This window comes from Mesoplodon mirus, assembly GCF_964341445.2.
Source record: "Mesoplodon mirus genome assembly, chromosome: 4".
NCBI lineage: Eukaryota > Metazoa > Chordata > Mammalia > Artiodactyla > Ziphiidae > Mesoplodon > Mesoplodon mirus.
Window position 1 is genome coordinate 72,474,875 of NC_138979.1, and position 20,852 is coordinate 72,495,726.

The 20,852-nt window shown below is 39.8% G+C and overlaps 1 protein-coding gene across 1 annotated transcript in view; it reads left to right on the forward strand.

The window, feature by feature from the left end:
• Nucleotides 1-454: 454 nt before the first annotated feature.
• The window catches only part of GABRG3 (gamma-aminobutyric acid type A receptor subunit gamma3), a gene marked incomplete at both ends in the record, with an annotated part of 443,214 nt that continues 422,816 nt past the window's right edge, over nucleotides 455-20,852 (forward strand). The window contains 2 exons of the mRNA XM_082619044.1: nucleotides 455-507; nucleotides 5,538-5,686. Coding sequence (XP_082475170.1) covers nucleotides 455-507; nucleotides 5,538-5,686 — 202 coding nt within the window. The remainder of the gene's footprint in view (nucleotides 508-5,537; nucleotides 5,687-20,852) is intronic.

Below are 20,852 nucleotides of genomic sequence, written 5' to 3' on the forward strand. Positions count from 1 at the left end.
CCGCCCCCACCCCGGAGCGCACGGCGGCCGCACAGCGCGCGCAGAGCCCACCGTTCTGGCAGCGGCGCGCGGCGCGGCTCGCGCCTCAGGGCGGGGTGGGCTGCTGCGGGCCGCGGGTCTTCTGGGCCAGGGACCGCCGGCGCCCACCTGCTCCCGCCTGCTGGCTGCGCGGACCCGGCGCCGGTGCGCGGGCGGGGGCTGTGCGCCGCGGGGACCGGGTGTCCCGCGTGAGCCAGGCGGAGCCGCGCGCAGACCCGCCGGCCGTCGGGGGCGCGGCCGGCCGCCAGAGCCCGCACCTGTCCCACCGCGGCGGCCCGGCGCCCGAGTCGCGCTACGGTAGGCGACATCGGAGGTAGCGAGGGCGCGGAGAACCGGCGGAGGCGAGGCCCGCGCCCCGGAGGAAGCCGCGCTCGGCCCGAGGCCTCGGACGCTGAGCCCCACGTTCCGCGGCACCATGGCCCCGAAGCTGCTGTTGCTCCTCTGCCTGTTATCGGGCTTGCACGCACGGTAAGTGGCGCCCGGGCTCCGCATCTCCGGAGGCTCCGAGACTGGAGGGAGGGCGGCGGGGGGCGCTGTCCCCCGGCCCCGAGTCGCCGGCGTGCCCCGCCATCCGTCGTCTGGGCTGCGGCATATCCTGCTAGGGCCGCGGGGAGGAGACGGGAAGTCGGCCGGGACCCTACCTGTCCCATCTACCCCGGACATGGCCATCTGCCTCTCCGGGCTGGGCGACTGCAGCCTTCTCTGCAGCCTGAAACATGGGGACTCTGAGATTAATGGGCTCTTCTCCTGAAGCTTTTAGGATCTGGTGGTTTTAAGAGGTTTTGAAAACCAACATCATAGGGGAAAGCCTGTGTCTACCTCCTACCCCTCCCCCAAGTGTTTCAGCGCTGTGTGCGCGCGCGCGCGCGCACACACAGACACAGACACAGACACACAGCACACACAGCAACATTCTGTATCATTTCCATCACTGAAATTTCCCAGGACCCAGGAGTTACGGTTTCCTACCTGCCCAGTTTAAACCGGTCTTTGTGAGGAGCAGCCGGGCTGGAGGCAGGTGGAGGAGGACTGGGGCAAGGTGGACAGCTGAGAGCCCTGCTTCTCAGAAAGGATTTCCTTCCCAGGTCCTGCGAGCACACGCACAGTACACATATGCACCCCTTCTACATGAGCCACTTTTCACACACGGGAGCATGCACAAACCTACCCCTATAAAGCAAGCATGTTGAAATTGATAATGTTTTCTACCTAGTAACTGTAAGAAATTACCTCACCGTAGATACCCCAACCTTCCTCCCAGGACACCAACCACCTAATGGGAGCTTAGAAATGCTCCAGGAAGAGATGAAGATGGCTCATGAGTGTAGAAAGACAGTGGGACCAGAGGGGTTAAACACTGTTGCTGTGAATATAACTGGAGATTCTGGGTTTGGTTCCTTTAATTCTGTCTCGGGCTAGATCTTTAGCCCAGAACTTGAAGACTGCCCTGTGCTTTACAAATTAGAGCAGCTCCCTTCCTCCCATCCCACTCACCACCCCAAGAATCTCAGGGCATCCCTACCCTCAAAACACTTTTGTTCTGACACCATCTTCGTTTCCTAGATCTGGGAGCTAGAAATCTAGAGAGCCTTCCTGTGGGCTATAAGCCCTGCAGTTGTTAGCAGGCAATACCTAGAGGTCTTGCATGTTCATTCACATTTGTGAAGTACCAAAGAACTAGGAAGGTACATTAACAAATCCTACAAGACGTGAATGTGAATGGGTCATAGTTCTCCCTCCCTACCTTTGACAGACCCTGAGGAAGAAAGTCCTGGCCCTCCCCACTGCACACTGCTGGTCTTTGCTAAGAGTTGAGAGTGAGAAAGGCAGATTGTGTGTGCTCGGGAAGGCAGACTCACGGCAGCTCTTCCAATCAGGCTGCACACTCCTTGGGCCTTCAACTGAAGTTTCTTCCTGTGTAAGGAGCTAGCTGGGAAGGGAGATGGAAGTGCGCTCTCTGAGGTAGACCATGCCTGGATGTATCTCTGTTTAGAAGCAGACAACACCAGGCACAATGTGGAGGTCCCAGGTCATATACAGATCTGAGGTTATATCTAATCGACCTCCCTATTGCCACCGACTGGATGCAGTGACCTGCAGTTCAGGGTTAGATAATCAGCTGTTTAGATCTATAGATACATGTTAGAAGGAAACCCGCTATTGTCTTCATTACTTTATGTGCTTAGTAGGAAGGTATCTGGGTGTCTAACTTGAAGCGCTCAGGTGTCTAGGGATTCCCAAACACACATACAATCTCTGGGGATTCTTCATCCTTTCATTTTGCCAAGGCAGGTGTAACAACTTTAATATGTTCTATGTCTGGGTTGATTCCATGGCCTTGATAATAGAGGTTGCATATCAGTTTAAAAAATCCAAGTTTTAAACTAATTTTATTGCTGTATACCTCTCCTTTGAAAGTGTCTTTGCTCTTTGAATGGGTTTTACAGACATGTGAAGTAATCTGATGTCCAGCATCACCTTTCAAAACTGTTATTAATTCGAGAGGGTTCTCATTTGCACTCTGGCATGCCTTCCTGGTGTTGAAGAGCCCTAGAGAAGGCTCTGACAGTTGTGCTCCATGGTGATGGCTTGGCAGCTCCGTGGAGAGAAAATAACCCATTCTGACATTTATGGAGGAGCTTATTCTCCATTAAAACACATTAAGTCACACCTGGACCTTGGTGATACCATAAGCGGATGGCTAACTGCTTTCTGAGGTTCAGGAGCTCCTTTTTATGTTTATAGATGCATCCAACTTTGTCTCTGCCTTTGTAGTTGAAGAGAATGTGTAAGACATGAAAATACCATATGATGGCTGAGCTGTCAGTACATCACCAATTTGTTTTTAAGAAAAAGGTAATGATGGTGTTTAGGACCCAACAATCCTGATAACAGAACACTGATGAAGATTATATATAACCCACTTAGAATTTAGAAAAATAGAACATTTTTGTTTTATTCACATTCTGGTGAGTCCCTGAGATTGGGTTTTCGTCAAAGGGAGAATTTTCCTTTGGGCTGGTGGTCCGGCACTAGCACTGGGAAGCTTCGATTTCATTCTCTGAAGTCCTGCAGCAAACTGACATGGCATCAAGATTGGGAGGAGCCCAGTGTCGGCCCAGAGCATCGCTGCCTGTGTGCTGCCCGCTGTCCCCCCCAACCCAGCCACAGAGCCGCGAGTGTCCCATTTTTACCTCCCGAAGGGGAAGGGGCAGGAGAGGATGCTGCAACTGTTCCTTTCTTTGTCTCCTCCCTCACCTACACTGAGCTAAGAAGCTTACGCAATTTCAGGAAAACCCTCTCATCACCACTTGACTGCTAGAGGGAGAATTAGTCTCACTATAATACCTGTTATTGACATAGCTCAAAGTATTTTTCAGAAACTAAGGCTGTGTATACAGAAAACTGATGAAGAGTTAGTGTGCTCCTTCTGTCAACATATGAGTGTTGGGGCAAGAGAAGATACAGAGCATGGAGAGCATGGTCTGGTCTGTGCTGGTGAGCTGTCTCTGGGGATGAGGGAGGGGAGGGGAGGGGAAGAGACAGACAGCAGAGGAGGAGAGGACCGCACTGTGGGCGAGTTGGAAGGAGTCCTGAGGATGCTGTATGTGATCCTGCCCAGGTGATCTGTCCCTCTGTCCATAGTCTCCCAAGTGTTTTTGCTGTGGACTGAATTGCCAGGTCCTGTGGGCAATGGTTGGCTCCCAGCAATCCATGTCCTGCAGAACCTGCTTCCACCCACTTTCTTTTAAGATGATAAAATTAATATTTCTGACAATATTCCTGATAAAATAAAATATTCTGCATTTAAAATTCTGTAGTGTTATTTGTAAAACATCAGGCTTACAAATAATGAAATGAAGTTCTTGAATATGTGTCCCAAATTTTACAAGTTCCTATTGATGGTGAATATTCAGTGTGAAAAAAATCCACGGCAACTTATAGTTCCTATGGATGATTTATTCTAAACTTCCAGTTAAGAAATAGAATTATAGTTTAATATCAGCCAAGGAAAAAATTAAAAGATGTCAATCTCTGAGACATATGCCAAATACTTATTATCAAAACTTCATGTAAGTGTATATATTCATATAGGACTAGACTGGCACTGTTCTGATCTATGTTAAGGCTAGTTAACACTCATAAAAAGACTCATGTACATATGACACATACATAAGATTATACAGATGTTATATATTATAGTTACATGTTATAATATTATATTATGTAAGTATATATATATGATTCTGAGGCTTTAAACAAAGTAGAGATAATAAACTTTAAAAAGTTTATTCTTTTCATTTATTTCATGTTCATTACAGATAACTCAGACCATTCTAAAAACTAACTTAAAGACACACGTCCCAGAACACAACTGCCCTGAGATGTTGTTGCCATTTTGGCTCCCATCTGGGAAGCTAAACAGAAATGAGCTCATACTCAGGACAAATAAACCTCAATGCAATTTTCTATTCTATATTTTGTTCTCTTTTGTGAAGAAAGAAAGTCATTACGGTGCACCCACTGACAAGCCATAAAGGAAGAAGGTTGCTTGTTTGTTTGTGTGATGAGCTTTTTTGCCCCAGTAAATGACAGGCCCCCTGGAAGTGCTACTTTGAAGAGAAGACTCTGCTCTTTTCAGGCCTGGATGGCTGTGTTGCTGAGATGACCTCACTCACTAAGGAAGCTAGCTTGTTGTTTTGAGACCTCTCCATTCAAGTACTCCTGTGAGTATGTATCACCCAGGAGAGGCGCCTGTCAGGCTCAGCCCTGCTCAGGAGAGACTCAGATATGCTCAGCGTTCATTTGGACACATTTATTACAGGGCCAAATGGTAAAGACATATTAGAAAGGTTTTAATTTTTAATGTCTGTATTAGCCTGCTCTGTAAGAGATGAATCAGTTTGTGTGGTAGGAGGCATGTAAAATCACCAGAGGATGTTTACCAACCAATATCGCTGTTCGTTGGCACCCCACATGGGTGCTGGCCAAGCATACCACCTCCTTGTATCCCTGTGTCTGCCTAGACCAAAGGTGCTAGTCTCCATGAGAAGCACAGAGTCAGACTCAACAGTTTTCAGTGAGTGCATTCTGAAGAAGCTGTTCTTACCTTCAACTAAAATGAGGTCTTGGCAGTGGGGAGTGGAAACGGCAAGACCTTCAGAGGTTCTCAAGGTTGATCCAAGGAAGGCTGACTGTCTGCTGGTTGGCCTTCATGCATTGAGTTATTACAATGTCTATGGTTTAACATGGACATGGAATTATTTTGTGACATTTAATGAAAACATCATGCTATGTTAATAGTACTGTCATTCTTGTTGGATTCTTTCTTATTTGTGTTTTGTTTTACTTTTTTAATTTTAGAGATAATCTATTGGTTGCGATGAGTGTATTAGGGCCTTTCTACCTATTTCAGTGGTGCTTGGGTGAGCCAAAGCTTGACACTTCCTGGAGCCATTGCTACAACTTATATGTCATACTTTGTGCCACAATTACAGATCCAGAAAGGTGGAAGAGGATGAATATGAAGATTCTTCATCAAACCAAAAGTGGGTCTTGGCTCCAAAATCCCAAGATACAGATGTGACTCTTATTCTCAACAAGTTGCTAAGAGAATATGATAAGAAGCTGAGACCTGATATTGGAAGTGAGTGTTGATGTTTGTTATTCCAGTAGGAAACATACTGTAATATATTTTTTAAGTTTTTATTTTAAATAATTATAAAGTCACAGGAAGTTACAAAGGTAGTGCAGAGTCACACAATTCGTGGGTATCAAACCAGGAGTTGACTTTGGTACAGTGTGTGTACGTGGCTCCACATCATCTTGTCATGTGTGGATCTGTGTAATGACCACTATAATTGAGACGCAGAACTGTTTTATCACAATGAATATTCCGCTCCTGCTATCCCTCCTCCAAAATTTCTAACCCGTCAGCCACTAATTTGGTCTCTATTTCCGTATTTTTGTCATTTTGAGAATGTTGCATATGTGCACTCATTCAGTACGTGACCTTTTGAGATTGGCTTTTCTTCCCTCAGCAAAATGATTTTGGGATCCGTTCAAGTTGTTGCCTGTATCAATAGTTTGTTTTTCTTATTGCTAAGCAATCTTCCATGGTATGGATAGACAAAAGTTTGATTAATGTTTATTGAGGAACATTTTGGTTGTTTCCAGGTTTTGACTATTACAAATAAATGACTATGTGCATTTGTATGCAGGTAATTTGCGTGGACATAAGATTTTATTCTCTGGGATAAATGCCCAGGAGTACGATTGCTAGGTCCTATGATAAATGTTGGTTTAATTTTTTTTAAGAAACCGTCAAACTCTTTTCCAAAGTTTCTGTACCATTTTCTATCCCACCATCACTATGTGAGAGATCTTCACCAGCAATTGGTATTGTCACTATTTTTTGTTTTAGCTCCAATAGGTTGATATCTCTTTGTGGTCTTAATCTACATTTTCCTAATTGTTAGTGGCATTAAATTTTCTTTATGTGCTTATTTGCCAATAGTATATCCTCTTCATCAAAATGTCTCCTCATATTAGTTGCCCCTTTAAAAATTGGATTATTTTGTTTTATTTATTTTTCTACTGCTTTGTTAAGAGTTCTTCCTGTAGTCTACATATGATTCCTTGGCCAGATGTAGTTTTCAATTTTTTTCCCTCATGTGGCTTTTCTTTTCATCCTTTTAACAAGTTCTTTCAAAGAGGAAACGTTTTTAACATTGAGGAAGTCCAAGTTACTGATTTTTAACTGTTTTATGGAACATACTTTTGGAGTAATGTCTAAGAACTCTTCATGAAGCCCTAGTTCCCGAAGATTTTCTCCTGTTTTCTTGTAAAAGTTTTATAATTTTAGGTTTTACATTTAATTCATTATCAATTTTGAGTTAATTGTTATAAAAAATCAAGGTGTGAGGTTTAGAGCTAAGTTTCTTTTTCTTTTGCTCATGGATATCTGGTTACCTTATTACCATTTGTTGAAAAAACTATCCTTCCTCTTTGAATTATGTTTGCACATTTGTCGAAAGTCAGTTGGCTCAACTTCTGTGGGTTGTTTCTGGGATCTCTATTTTCTTCCATTTATCTATGTGTCTATCACTGTGTCAGTACTCACAGTCTTGATTGTTACAGCTATATAATATGCCTTGGAATTGGGTGGAAGTAATTCAACCTCTTTATTTTTTTAAAAAAATATTTTATTTATTTATTTATTTTTGGCTGCGTTGGGTCTTCGTTGCTACGTGCAGGCTTTCTCTAGTTGCGGTGAGCAGGGGCTACTCTTTGTTGTGGTGCGTGGGCTTCTCATTGTGGTGGCTTCTCTTGTTGCGGAGCACGGGCTCTAGGCATGCAGGCTTCAGTGGTTGCAGCATGTGGGCTCAGTAACTGTGGCTCGTGGGCTCTAGAGTGCAGGCTCAGTAGTTGTAGCTCATGGGCTTAGTTGCTCCACAGCACGTGGGATCTTCCTGGACCAGGGCTCGAAACCGTGTCCCTGCATTGGCAGGTGGATTCTTAACCACTGTGCCACCAGGGAAGCCCTCAACCTCTTTATTTTTCAAAATTATTTTAGCTCTTATAATACATATTTTTCATATGAATTCTAGAATTATCTTGTCTGTATCTACAAAAAATCTTGTGTTAAATCTTTATATCAATTTGGGAAGAACTGACATCTTTACTATGTTGAGTATTTTGATCCATAGACAGGATATGTCTTTTCATTTATTTAGATCTTCTTTAAGAAGATCTAAATAAATGAAAGATCTTCTTATTCAGTGTTTTACAGTTTTTAGTATACAAGTTCTGAATATATTTTGTCAGATTTGCACCCAAGTATTTCATGGTGCTTGTAAATGGTACTGTATATTAAAATTTCCTTCTCCCTGTGTTCATTGCTAGTATACAGAAATATGGTTAATTTTTGTAAGTTAATGTTGCGTCCTCTGACTTGCCAAGCTCAGTAGTTTTAGGAAGTTTTGTTTGTTTGTTTGTTTTTGATAGGTTCCTTGGGATTTTCTGTGTACATCATCAGGTCTCCTGCAATTGAGACTTTTATTTCTTGCTTTCCCATCTGTATACCTTTTATTATTATTTTTCTTACCTTGTTGCACTGGCTAGAACTTCCAATGCTACATGAATAATAGTAGTGTGAGTGGACATCTTGCTTTGTTCTAGATCTTAGAGGAAAAGCATTCAGTCTTTCACAATTAAGTGTAATGTTAGCTAGAGATATTTTATATATATTTTCACCAAGTTGAGAAATTTCCCTCTATTTCTAGTTTTCTGAGAGAATATTTTTTTTTGTCATGAATGGGTGTTGAACTTTGCCAAATATATTTTCTGGATCAGTTGATATGATCATGTGATTTTTTCTTTTTTTTAGACAGCTAATACGGTGAATTACATTGGTTGATTTTCAAATACTGAACCAGCTTTGCATCCCCAGGATAAACCACACCTACTTATCATGTTTAATAATACTCTTTTTTGAAAACTTTTAATATATTGCTGTATTCTATTTGCTAATCCTTTATAAACCTTTTAATATCAGTGGGGCCTATAATAATATTCCTTGCTTCATTTCTGATACTGGTAATTTGTGTCACCATTCTTTTTTTCTTTGTCATCTTGCTAGAGGTTGGTTCCATTGACCTTTTTGAAGAACCAACTTTTTGTTGCATTATTTTTCTGTATTGCTTTTCTATTTTCAATTTTATTATATTTTGCTATTTATCTTTATTATTTACTGTCTTCTGTTTGCTTTGGGTTTATTTTGCTCTTCTTTTTTGAGGTAGCATTTAGAGTCTCGACTTGAGACTATTCTTTTCTAATGTAAGCATTTAATGTTCTAAATTGCCCTCTCTGCACTGTTTTAGCTGTATCTCACAGATTTTGATATTTTGTATTTTCATTTTCATTCAGTTCAATGTATTTTGTACTTCCCCTGAGATTTTTTCCCCCTTTAACTCGTGGATTATTTATTTATTTATATTTTAAAATATTTATTCATTTTTTTTTTTTGGCTGCATTGGGTCTTCATTGCCGCGTGCGGGTTTTCTCTAGTTGAGGTGAGCAGGGGCTACTCTTCATTGCGGTGCGTGGGCTTCTTACTACGGTGGCTTCTCTTGTTGAGGAGCATGGGCTCTAGGTGCATGGGCTTTAGTAGTTGTGGCATGCGGGCTCAGTATTTGTGGTTCATGGGCTCTAGAGTGTAGGCTCAGTGGTTGTGGCACACAGGCTTAGTTGCTCCATGGCATAAAGGATCTTCCTGAACCAGGGCTCGAACCCATGTCCCCTGCATTGGCAGGTGGATCCTTAACCTCTGTGCCACCAGGGAAGCCCCCTCATGGATTATTTAGAAGTGTGTTTTTAGTTTCCAAATGTTTGAAAGTCTTCCCGTTATCTGTTGCTAATTTCTAGTTTGATTCCATTGTGATCAGAGAACATACTCCATATGAGTTCAAAATTCTTTTAAATTTGTTACTATTTAATTTATGGCCCAGTATATGTTTTGTTTTGGTGAGTGTTCCATGGATACTTGAAAAGAATGTGTATTCTGCTGTTACTGGATGAATTGGATCCTGTTGTTTGATAATTTTGTTGAGTTCTTCTATATCTTTGCTGATTTTCTATCTAGTTTTTCTACCAATTGTTTTGATAGATTAACAATTGATAGATTAAAAAAGACCAAGACAAGGGTAGTGTTCTTGGCCAGGAGAGAAATGCATACCTATTTATGGTGATGGTCAGATAACATGGGGGTTGTTGCAGACACATTTTTCATAGGATGCACCTAGTCTATGGCTTGTTTCCTCTTCTCCATGGGGCTCAGTTTCATTTAGAGCCCTGCAGCTTGCCAACCCTCACACTACCCCAGCTGCCCCATCCCTCTGTTTTTCCAAGTTTGAGGCTTATTCTCCAATTTATCTGTATCAAGACATAGAATTACACTGGTCCCAGTAGGCCTAGAATTTCAAAATCCTTGTGGTGTAGTGTGCAGAGGGTTTGGAGATGCATGTCCTGTGCAGTATTGGAGCAGTCTTATCATCTTTCTGTGTCTCAGTTGCCTCTTTCATACAATGAAGGAGGGGAACAAATTACTCTTAAACTTCCTTCTTGCTTTAAGGTATTTATTCACTGAGCAATACATCTAAATTACCATTGCACAAGGTTCATAAATTCAATTGTCACCACAGTTTTCCCATTATAATTACATAAAAAGTCTACACAGTATGAAAAGTGTGCAGCAATTCTGCATTTACATGGAAAGAGAAGATTGAGAAAATGTTACTAATTTCCTCATTAATTGTCAGACATTGTGCTTGACCTTAGAGCAAAGATAAATAAGACTCGCTCTTTGCCCTTCTGGGTAAGTTTAGTCCAATTGGTCCTTTGTTTATCTTGTGCTAGAACATAGCAAAGTGCCTTCCATACATGGTGCCATTGGAAATATTACTCAGCACCACATTCATCCTCTGAGGGGGAAAATTGGAAGAAAGTGGGTGAAAATGGGTAGAAAGTGGGTAAGCTTGGCTTCCAACCCAGATCTCTCTGACTCTAGCTAGATTACTGCACTATTTATAGAAAATGCAAGGCAAGTCCATTCAAAGTCAGGGGGCCCCTCTTACATACTCACATGACACAACACTTGGGAGGGGATGTTCTAAGGCCTTGTCATGTGCAACAGGCAAGCAGAATTCACAATTCTAAAGATTTTATTTTTCTTTTAAGGAAAAATAAGAAATTGTGAATTTTCCAAATGAAACAGCATAATACAAAGAACAAATGCTTCTTTCTTAGAAGGCAGCTCTTCTAAAGCCTCGTGTCGTTTGGTCCTCAGAAGTCATTTTCATATATCAGAAGAGCTCTGTGGTTTTTGAGTGAAAGAGATTTAAAAAACAACTAAATATAAAACCATATAGTAGTATGCTCCTCTTTGGTTTCATGACTTGAAAGTTCCACCATGCACATTGTCATGGTCCTGGGACAGCAGAGTGACCTGATGAAGCGCCCCAGGGTCACTGGGTATCTTAGGACTCCTCTTCCTGTCTCACTTAAATGCTAAATAATGTCTGAGTGGCAGAATCTGGCAACTCACTGATGTTCAGAGTGACTGCCCAAGGACAGCTCTCCTGGTAAAAGATACTGAATTAGACACCATTTTTGTTCATGGTTTAGAGGGCTCTGCTTTAAGGGATAATTTACTATAAATATCTGAATTTCTTTTCTCACTACTTTTTTTCACATGTAGCAATATTTTATTTGTTGTAACCATTGTGTTTCCTCATCAAGGTGCAGTCAGCTTATATTTACATAATACAGTGCTGTGCATGGATTTATCAGTCGTTTGTTGTAATTACGTTTATTTGCTCCCCTCCATTATCAGTCCCATCCTCTCTCAGCCAGTTGGCCCATATTTACTGAGCATCCCCTCTGCATCCAGCCCGGGGCAGTGGACAGGTGGGGAGCTGCCTGACACTGCCTACGCTTGGGTTCTTCTGAGGGGGAGGGGAAGGGGAAGGGGAAGGGGTCTGCAGGTAGCATCTAGGATTTGATAATGCTATTCCCACTTTGGAGTAAAGCAGGCCTGTGAAGGCTCTCCCTGGCTTAAACTCCATGAAAACTCCACTTGCTTCTAGGATGAAGTCCAAGCCCCTTCAGATGACAAAGAGAGGTAAGCGCTTTCTGGCTCTTGCCTACTTTTTTTATGTGTCACACCATCTAGGAACACCCAGCCTCCTGTCTTCTTCAACTGCATCCTTGCTGTTATCTCTTTCCAGCCTGTGATCCTCTTAACCCCTCTCCCATTTCCCACATGGAACTCATTCCTGCCTCCCTTCCAGCCTTGATGTTTTCTTCCATGGCCTGCACTCCCTCACCTCCCTGTCGGGCTGGATCAAGTGTCTCTCCCTTGATTTCTTCTAGCATCAATTTTTCATCTTTCCCATGGGATTAATAAATTCTGAAGGACTGTCTTGAGGATGGCATAATGTGGTGTAACCATGAAACAGTTTCTGCAACATTTTTGTATACTCTTTACGAGTTTCAGCTGAGAACTGTCCACTAGGATACAGTTCCTAATTCCTAACTTTAGATGCATCGGTTTACGTTGGCATCTCTCGACATACGTAGTCCAACTGAATCCACAAAGATCCAACATCAGGAATTAAATTAAATGGCTCATCACTGTTATTGTCAACAGTAAATAGAATCGAACAGACTCATTTATGTTGCATAGAATTAACATGTCCACATGTTACTCTAATTAGTTTTCAGAATACAAATTGTGATCATTGTGTTTTAAAAATACTCACTATTTTCCCAGCTATTGTCTCTCCTCAGCTAACTTCTGAATTATGGATGTATCTGTTTTAGTTTCCCATCTTTAACTATCTGTCATTCTAAGTAATACTTCAGCTGTGTCCCTTGCTATTTCAGGGCTATGCAGGGTGTCATTTATCTCAGCAACACATCTTGTCATGTGGGCTCAAAAATGCTGGAGGAGGATAAACCTTTTAATAAGATAATTGTGAAAAGGAAGGGAAATGACCTGAGTGAATTTTTCTCCCTTCAGGGTTTCAAGAAATTTGAAGCACTCTCCTGAAAATAGATTATTACAGAATACAAATTCCCTCCCTGTCCATAATCTGGCCAGTCTACGCTAAATGCAATCAGTGTTGGGAAAAATAAAATTGGCTTTTAAAGGTGAATGAACATGGTGAAGACATACACGATGTGTAGAGATGACCCATGGGCTCGTTTAATTCAGGGAGAACATCTGAAAAGCCTCCTCTTGGCTGTGTCTGTAGCCAGAGGGATTAATTTTCTGTTCCTCTTCCTCAGGTGTTTGCATATCTGGATTTCTTTTCCTGGCTTTGCTAAAGCTTATTTTCCAAGTTTAATTAGAATTTCTTCTAAATGTGGAATTAGGAACATTCAGTGTGAGACGAAGCTGATGATGTGGGTGGTGAGGAGGTGCCTCGGTGGTGGAAGACAGGCCCCCAGCTCCTCCCAGTAGGGGGTGCCCACCTGCCCCACCAGAGTCAGAGCCTGAGAGGAGATGCCACTGCCCCTTCTTTCCTTCAGGCTTGCGGAGAGGCCTTGGCAGCCCAGCACTGACTAAGGTACTGACGTGACCCAGACAGACCCTGTAGGGTACTGCAGGAGGAACTCCTGCCCTTGCCAGGGTTGTGTTCCTGATGAGGTAGGAAGAGGGAAAATGAGTAAATAGTGGGAATACGATCCCCAATGGGACAGGAGTTAGCTCTGTTGCAGAAAATAGATGTGAAAAAAATAAAAGAAATAATAAGTGGGCCTTAAAGTATAATTTTTAAAGCAAGCCTTATCACGCTGCTCTCTAATATCTTTCAGTGAAAAATTATGAGCATAATTGAGTTACCATAGAACTGTGAAATGAATGCTTACAGACTTTTGGTCACAGATGTGATATCTCTGAGAGAGGCCTGGCTCAGCCCATGGAAAGCCAGAGGAAGTTCCCACATCTTCCTCACCTGGTTCCTGGGGTGTGTAAATGTGACAGCTCCTGCCAAGCCCTGCCAGGGTTTTGAGAGTTCAAGTTGGATCGCTGAATTTAAGAGAATTTTGAAATGTGTGAAGGGCTGTACAAAGAATTAAATATTTAGATATATTATGATTTATATTGGTTCTATAGAATTGTCCTTCATCCTGATGGGTTTCATATTTTAAGAAAAAATAAGAGACACGAGGTTTCAATTAAAAGGAATGAAGTATAAAGGTTGAAGTGCAGGTGCTTGTATGTCAGAGGAACAGGGAGTTGGAGGTAGGATGCGGGATATTTTGGGGTCCCTAAAGAACACAATCTAGCTGCCTCATCTGGGCACAGATTTTTGGATGACCGCTCTAACTCAAGTCAAACTATTTTTTCCATTCTTACTGCACAGGAGATGACTGTCTCAACTGAACATTTAGGTTAGCCTGGCTAGTCCTCACCTAAAAAGCACAGCCTACTCTACAGACAGGTGAGTTGTCATTTCTGGGCAATTACTGTATATCCAGATAATAATTCAAATGTATTCACTGCACTCTCAGAACAGATGTAGGAGGAGAGGAAACAGGCACTCTTAATTGCTGTGCTTGAAGTAAGAGCTATTACTGTAGACTTAGTTAGCTGTTTATATCACAAAGTTAATTCAAATGCATAGGGGAGGTGGAGAACAAATTCTGTGGATAAATTATACCTGTCATCTCCAGGAGAAACTAATTAGATATCCAGAGGATTCTGAGTGAAGAGCCATTACCTCAGCTCAACACACGTTGGCAGGTGACCCTTCCCTGCATATTCCCCACCTTTCACACACATACCTTAGTCCCATGGCATGCTTACCTAAGGCACCATTGCATTCTGTGTAAGACAAGGCCATATTATAGCTTATGCATGCAGTTCAGTTCATTAAAAATACTTTTTACTAGGCTATTATTTCTTGTAGAGAAAGAATGCGTTTCAATATATAAGTATTTTATCTTTTCTTATATGTAATTTGGTAAATAACTCAGGTCACGTGTCCCTAGGAATAATCTAATGACTGCACTTGATTTGAATATGCAGTTCAGTTTATAGAATAACAAATTATCTATTTCTTATGTTTATTCATTACTACTGTAGGAATTGAGCAAATTAGCTTCATGTGGATTAGAGAGTGAGTGAGAAAAAATCTGGACTCACATAATGGGTTCTTCTACCAGTTACCAGAAGATTCCCTGACCTCACTGATGGAGGTTTCCATCTCTAAATGGAATAATTAAAATGACATCCAAGTCCTGTTGTAAGAGTTATAGACTATAACACCTGGACCATAGAGAGGACAGAAAGTTGCAGGTGCCTTGTGTCCCCCGTGTTTCCAGACTGGCACACTATTGTGGCTGTGGTTTCAGCTTGGTTTATGTGCAGTGGAATAGAGCCCTCAGCTCCACTGTCATGAAAGCTGTGTCTTAAATTGAGACTTCTGTTGAGCTGTCAGCATTTCATCAGTCTGTAATTAATATCCTGATCTAAAATATCTCAGATACTTTTATAAAGTTGTACTGAGCCCATGCTGATTAGGTTGTTATACTACTAATTCACATTTGAGGGACGAATGCAGATGTAATAATCATAGTTTTCAAATTGATGACGTTTACCCATTTCACCCTCCTGTTGCCCTGCCCCTTTCCCTTTGGTAACCACTACTCTGTTCTCTGTATCTATGTGTTTGTTTTTGTGTTGTTTGGTTTGATGATTTATTTTGTTTGTTTTTTCTTTTCCACTATGGTTTATTATAGGATATTGAATATAGTTCCCTGTTCTGTACCATAGGATCTTGTTGTTTTTCTATTTTATATACAGTAGTATTTATCTGCTAATCTCAAACTCCCCACCCCCTTTCCCCTTTGGTGACCATAAGTTTGTTTTCTATGTCTGTGAGTCTATTTCTGTTTTGTAAATAAGTTCATTTGTATCATATTTTAGATTCCACATATAAGTGGTATCATATGATATTTGTCTTTCTCTGTCTGGCTTACTTTCCTTAATATGATAATCTCCAGGTCCATCCATGTTGCTGCAAATGGCATTATTTCATTCTTTTTTTATGGCTGAGTAATATTCCATTATATATATGTACCACATCTCCTTTATCCATTCATCTGTTGATGGACATTTAGGTTGCTTCCATGTCTTGGCTACTGTAAATAGTGCTGCTGTGAACATTGGGCTGCATGTACCTTTTTGAATTAGTGTTTTCTTCAGATATGTGCTCAGAATTGGAATTGCTGGGTCACTTGGCAACTCTATTTTTAGTTTTTGAAGTTATCTCTATATTGTTTTTCACAGTGGCTGTACCAATTTACATTCCCACCAACAGTGTAGGAGGATTCCCTTTTCTCCACACCCTCTCCAGCATTTATTATTTGTAGACATTTTGATGATGACCATTCTGACAGATGTGAGGGGATACACCATTGTAGTTTTGATTTACATTTTTCTAATAATTAGCAATGTTGAACAACTTCTCATGGGCTTGTTGGTCATCTGTATGTCTTTCTTGAGAAATATCTATTTAGATGTTCTGCCCATTGTTTGATTGGATTGTTTGTTTTTTTGTTATTGATTGTATAAGCTCTTTGTATATTTTGGAAATTAATCCCTTGGTGGTCATGTTGTTTGTACATTTCTTTTTCCCATTCTGGTTGTCTTATCATTTTCTTTATAGTTTCCTTTGCTGTGTAAAAGCTTATGAGTTTAATTAGGTTTCTATTTGTTTATTTTGCTTCTATTTCCATTGCCTTGGGAGACTGACCTAAGAAAACATTGCTACGATTTATGTCAGAGAATGTTTTGCCTATGTTCTCTTCCAGGAGTTTTATGGTGTCATGTCTTATATTTAAGTTTTTAAGCCATTTTGAGTTTATTTTTGTGTATTGTATGAGGGAGTGTTCTAACTTCATTGATTTACATGTGGCTTTCAAGCTTTCCTAACACCACTTCCTGAGGAGACTGTCTTTTTCTCCGCTGTATATTCTTGCCTTCTTTATCAAAGATTAATTGACTGTAGGTGTGGGTTTATTTCTGGTGTTTGTTTTTTATATTGCACATATGAGTGAAATCATACAGTATTTGTCTTTCTGTCTGACTCATTTCACTAAGCAGACTACCCTCAAGGTCCATCCATGGTGTCACACATGGAAAGATTTCATGTCTTTTTTGGCTGTGCTATGCGGCTTGTGGGATTTTTAGTTCCCTGACCAGGGATTGAACCTGGGCCCTTGGCAGTGAGGGCACAGAGTCCTAACCACTGGACCACCAGGGAAGTCCCAGATTTCATCTTTTTTATGGCTGAGTAGTATTCCATTGTGTATATGTATGTGTATATATGTATATAAACATCTGTATATGCATATTATATCTTCTTTATCCATTCTTCTGTTGATGGGCCCTTAAGTTGTTTCCATATCTTGGCTATTATAAATAATGCCGCAGTGAACATAGTGCATATATCTTTTTCAATTAGTGTTTTCTTGTATTCTTTGTATATGTACCTAGGAGTGGGATATCTGGATCATATGGTAGTTCTATTCTTAATTTTTTGAGGAATTTCCGTACTGTTTTCCATAGTGGCTGCACCAGTTTACATTCCCACCAACAGTGTATGAGGGCTCCCTTTTCTCCACATCCTTGCCAACATTTGTTACTTCTTGCCTAATGATAATAGTCCTTCTAACCAGCATGAGGTGGTATCTCCTTGTGGTTTTGATCTGCATTTTAATGATATTGAAAATCTTTTCATGTGCCTGTTGGCCACCTGTATGTCTTTTTTTTGGAAAAATGTCTATTCAGTTCCTCTGCTTATTTTTTAAATCAAGTTATTTTGTTGTTGATGTTGTTGAATTGTATGAGTTCTTTATTTTAGATATTAACCCCTTATTAGTTATATGATTTGGAAATATCTTCTCCCATTCAGTTGTCTTGTTGATGGTTTCTTGTGCTGTCCTTTTTAGTTTGGTGTAGTCCCATTTGTTTATTTTTGCCTTTGTTTCCTGTGTTGCTTGAGGAGACATATCTTGAAAGATATTGCTGTGACTGATGTCAAAGAGCATAATGCCTATGTTTTCTTCTAGTTTTATGGTTTCAGGTCTTCCTTTCAAGTCTTTAATTCATTTTGAGTTGATTTCTGTGTAGGGTGTGAGATAGAGGTCAAGGTCTATTTTTTTGCATATAACTCTCCATATTTCCCAACACCATTTATTGAAGAGATTATCCTTTGTCCAGTGTATGTTCTTTGCTACTTTGTTGTAAACTAGTTGTCCATATATGCATGGGTTATTTCTGGACTCTAAATTCTGTTCTATTGATCTATTTATCTGTATTCCTGCCAATACCATGCTGTTTTGATTATGATAGCTTTGTAATATACTGAATATTTTGAAAACTGGTAGTGTGATACCTCCAACTTTATTCTTTTTTTCTCAGAATTGCTTTGGTTATTCAGGGTCTCTTGTATTTCCATACAATTTTAGAATTATTTGTTCTACTTCTGTGAAAAATGCCATTGGTATTTTGATAGGAATTGCCTTACGTCTGTAGATAACTTTAGATAGTATGGACATTTTAATAATGTTAATTCTTCCAGTCCATGAACATGAAATCTCTCTCCATTTATTTGTGTTGTCTTCAATTTCATTAACTAGTATCTTAGCTTTCAGTGTATAGGTCTTTCACCTCCTTGGTTAAATTTCTTCTTAGATATTTTATTCTTTTTGTTAGTGATTGTAAATGGGATTGTTTTCTTAATTTCTCCTTCTGTTAGCTCATTGTTAGAATATAGAAACAAAACAGATTTTGTACCCTGAAACTTTACTATATGTGTTTATTATTTCTAAGAGTTTTTTGGTGGAGTCTTTAAGGTTTTCTATATATAAAATTGTGTCATCCACGAATAGTGACAGTTTTACTATTCCTTTCCAATTTGGATGCCTTTTTTTCTTTTCCTTGCCTAGTTTCTCTGACTGTGACTTACATTATGTTGAAAAGAGTGGCAAGAGTGGACATCTTTGTCTTGTTTCTGATTTCAGAGGGATAGCATTCAGTTTTTCACCATTGAGTATGATGTTAGCTGTGGGTTTGTCATTGTATGGCTTTTACTATGTTGAGGTTGATTCCTTTTATACCCATTTTATTGAAAGTTTTTATCATAAATGGATGTCTAATTTTTTCAGATGCTTTTCTGCATCTATGGAGATGATCATCTGGTTTTTATCCTTCATTTTGTTAATGTGGTGTATCACATTGATATATGGATATTGAACCATCCTTGCATTCCTGGAATAAATTTCACTTGATCATGGTGTATGATCATTTTAATGCATTGTTGTATTCTGTTAATATTTTATTAAGGATTTTTGCATCTATGTTCATCAGAGATACTGGCTGTAATTTTCTTTTTTAGTTGTTGTTTGTGTCTGGTTTTGGTATCAGGGTAATATTGGCTTTGTAAAATGAATTAGCAAGTATTCCCTTCTCTTCAATTTTTTGGAAGAGTTTGAGAATGATAGGTATTAAATCTTCCTTGAATGTTTTTTAGAATTCACCTGTGAGGCCTATGGTTTTGCTTTTGGGGGAGGTTTTTGATAACTGTTTCAATCTCTTTGCTAGTGATCAGTCTATTCAGGTTTTCTGTTTCTTCATGATTCAGTCTTAGAAGGTTGTGTGATTCTAAGAATTTTTCCATTTCTTCTAGGTTGTTCAGTTTGTTGGATAAAGATGTTCATAATATTCTTTTATAATCCTTTGTATTTCTGTGGTATCCATTATTATTTCTCCTCTTTCATTTCTGGTTTTATTTATTAGAGCCTAGTCTCTTTTTTTGTCAGTGAGTTCAGCTAAAGGTTTGTCAATTTTGTTTATCTTTTCAAAGAATCAGCTCTTAGTTTCATAGATCTTTTGTATTGTCTTTTTAGACTGTATTTCATTTATTTCTGCTCTGATCTTTATTATTTCCTTCCTTCTGCTCACTTTGGGCTTCGTTTATTCTTATTTTTCTAGCTCCTTTAGGTGAAAGGTGAGATTATTTGAGGTTTTTCTTATTACTTGAGATAGGTCTGTATTGCCATAAACCTCCCTTTTAATATTCTTTTGTTGCATCCTATAGATTTTGGTATGTTGTGTTTTCATTTTCATTTGTCTCCCAGTATTTAAAAATTTCTCCTTTGATTTCTTCATTGACCCAGTAGTTGTTCAGTAGTATGTTGTTCATTCTCCACATATTTGTGATTTTTCCAGCTTTCTTCTTGTAGTCGATTTCTAGTTTCATACCGCTGTGATTAGAAAAGATGCTTGAAATGATTTCATTCTTCTTAAATTTATTGAGACTTGTTTGGTGTCTCAACATATATGGTTTGTTCTTGAGAAAGTTCCATGTGAAGTTGAGAAGAATGTGTGTTCTTTTGCTTTTGGATGGAATGTTTTGTACAAATCTATCAAATCCATCTGGCCTATGTTTCATTTCAGGCCACTGTTTCCTTGTTTACTGTCTGGATGATCTGTCCTTTATTGTACATGGGCTGTTAAAGTTATTGTGTTGCTGTCATTTTCTCCCTTTAGGTCTATTAGTAACTGCTTTATATATTTTGGTGCTCCTATGTTAGTTGCATTTATTTTAATAACTGTTATATCTTCTTGATGAATTGTTCTCTTTATCATTATATACTGTACATCTTTGTCTCTTGTTAGCTTTTTTGGCTTGCAGTCTATTTTGTCTGATATGAGTATGGCTATACCACTTGCTTTTGGCTGTCATTTGCTTGGAGTATCATTTTACATCCCTTCACTTTGAGGCTATATTTGTCTTCAGAGCTGAGATGATTCTCCTGGAGGCAACATATAGTTGGGGCTTGTTTTTTGAATCCATCCAGCCACTCCGTGTCTTTTAATTGGTGAATTCAATCCATTTGCCTTTACAGTAATTATTGATAGATGTGAAGTTAATATTACCATTTTTTCTTTTGTTTTGTGGTGGCTTTATATATCCAGTTTCTTTTTCCTTGTGCTTCTGCCTGTCATTTGGTGTGGTGGTTTTCTATGATGTTTTTCTCAGTTTCCTCTTTTTTATGTTTGTTGTCTCTGCTCTAGATTTATGTTTTGTGGTTACCATGAGGTTTTTATAAAACATCTCATAGATGAAATAGTCCATTGTCTGCTGATAGCATCTTATCTCCATTTACCTGTATGGGTTTTGTATTTTTCCTCTTCCCCCATTTTTTGTTGTCTCAAATTATTCCTTTTTATGTTGTGA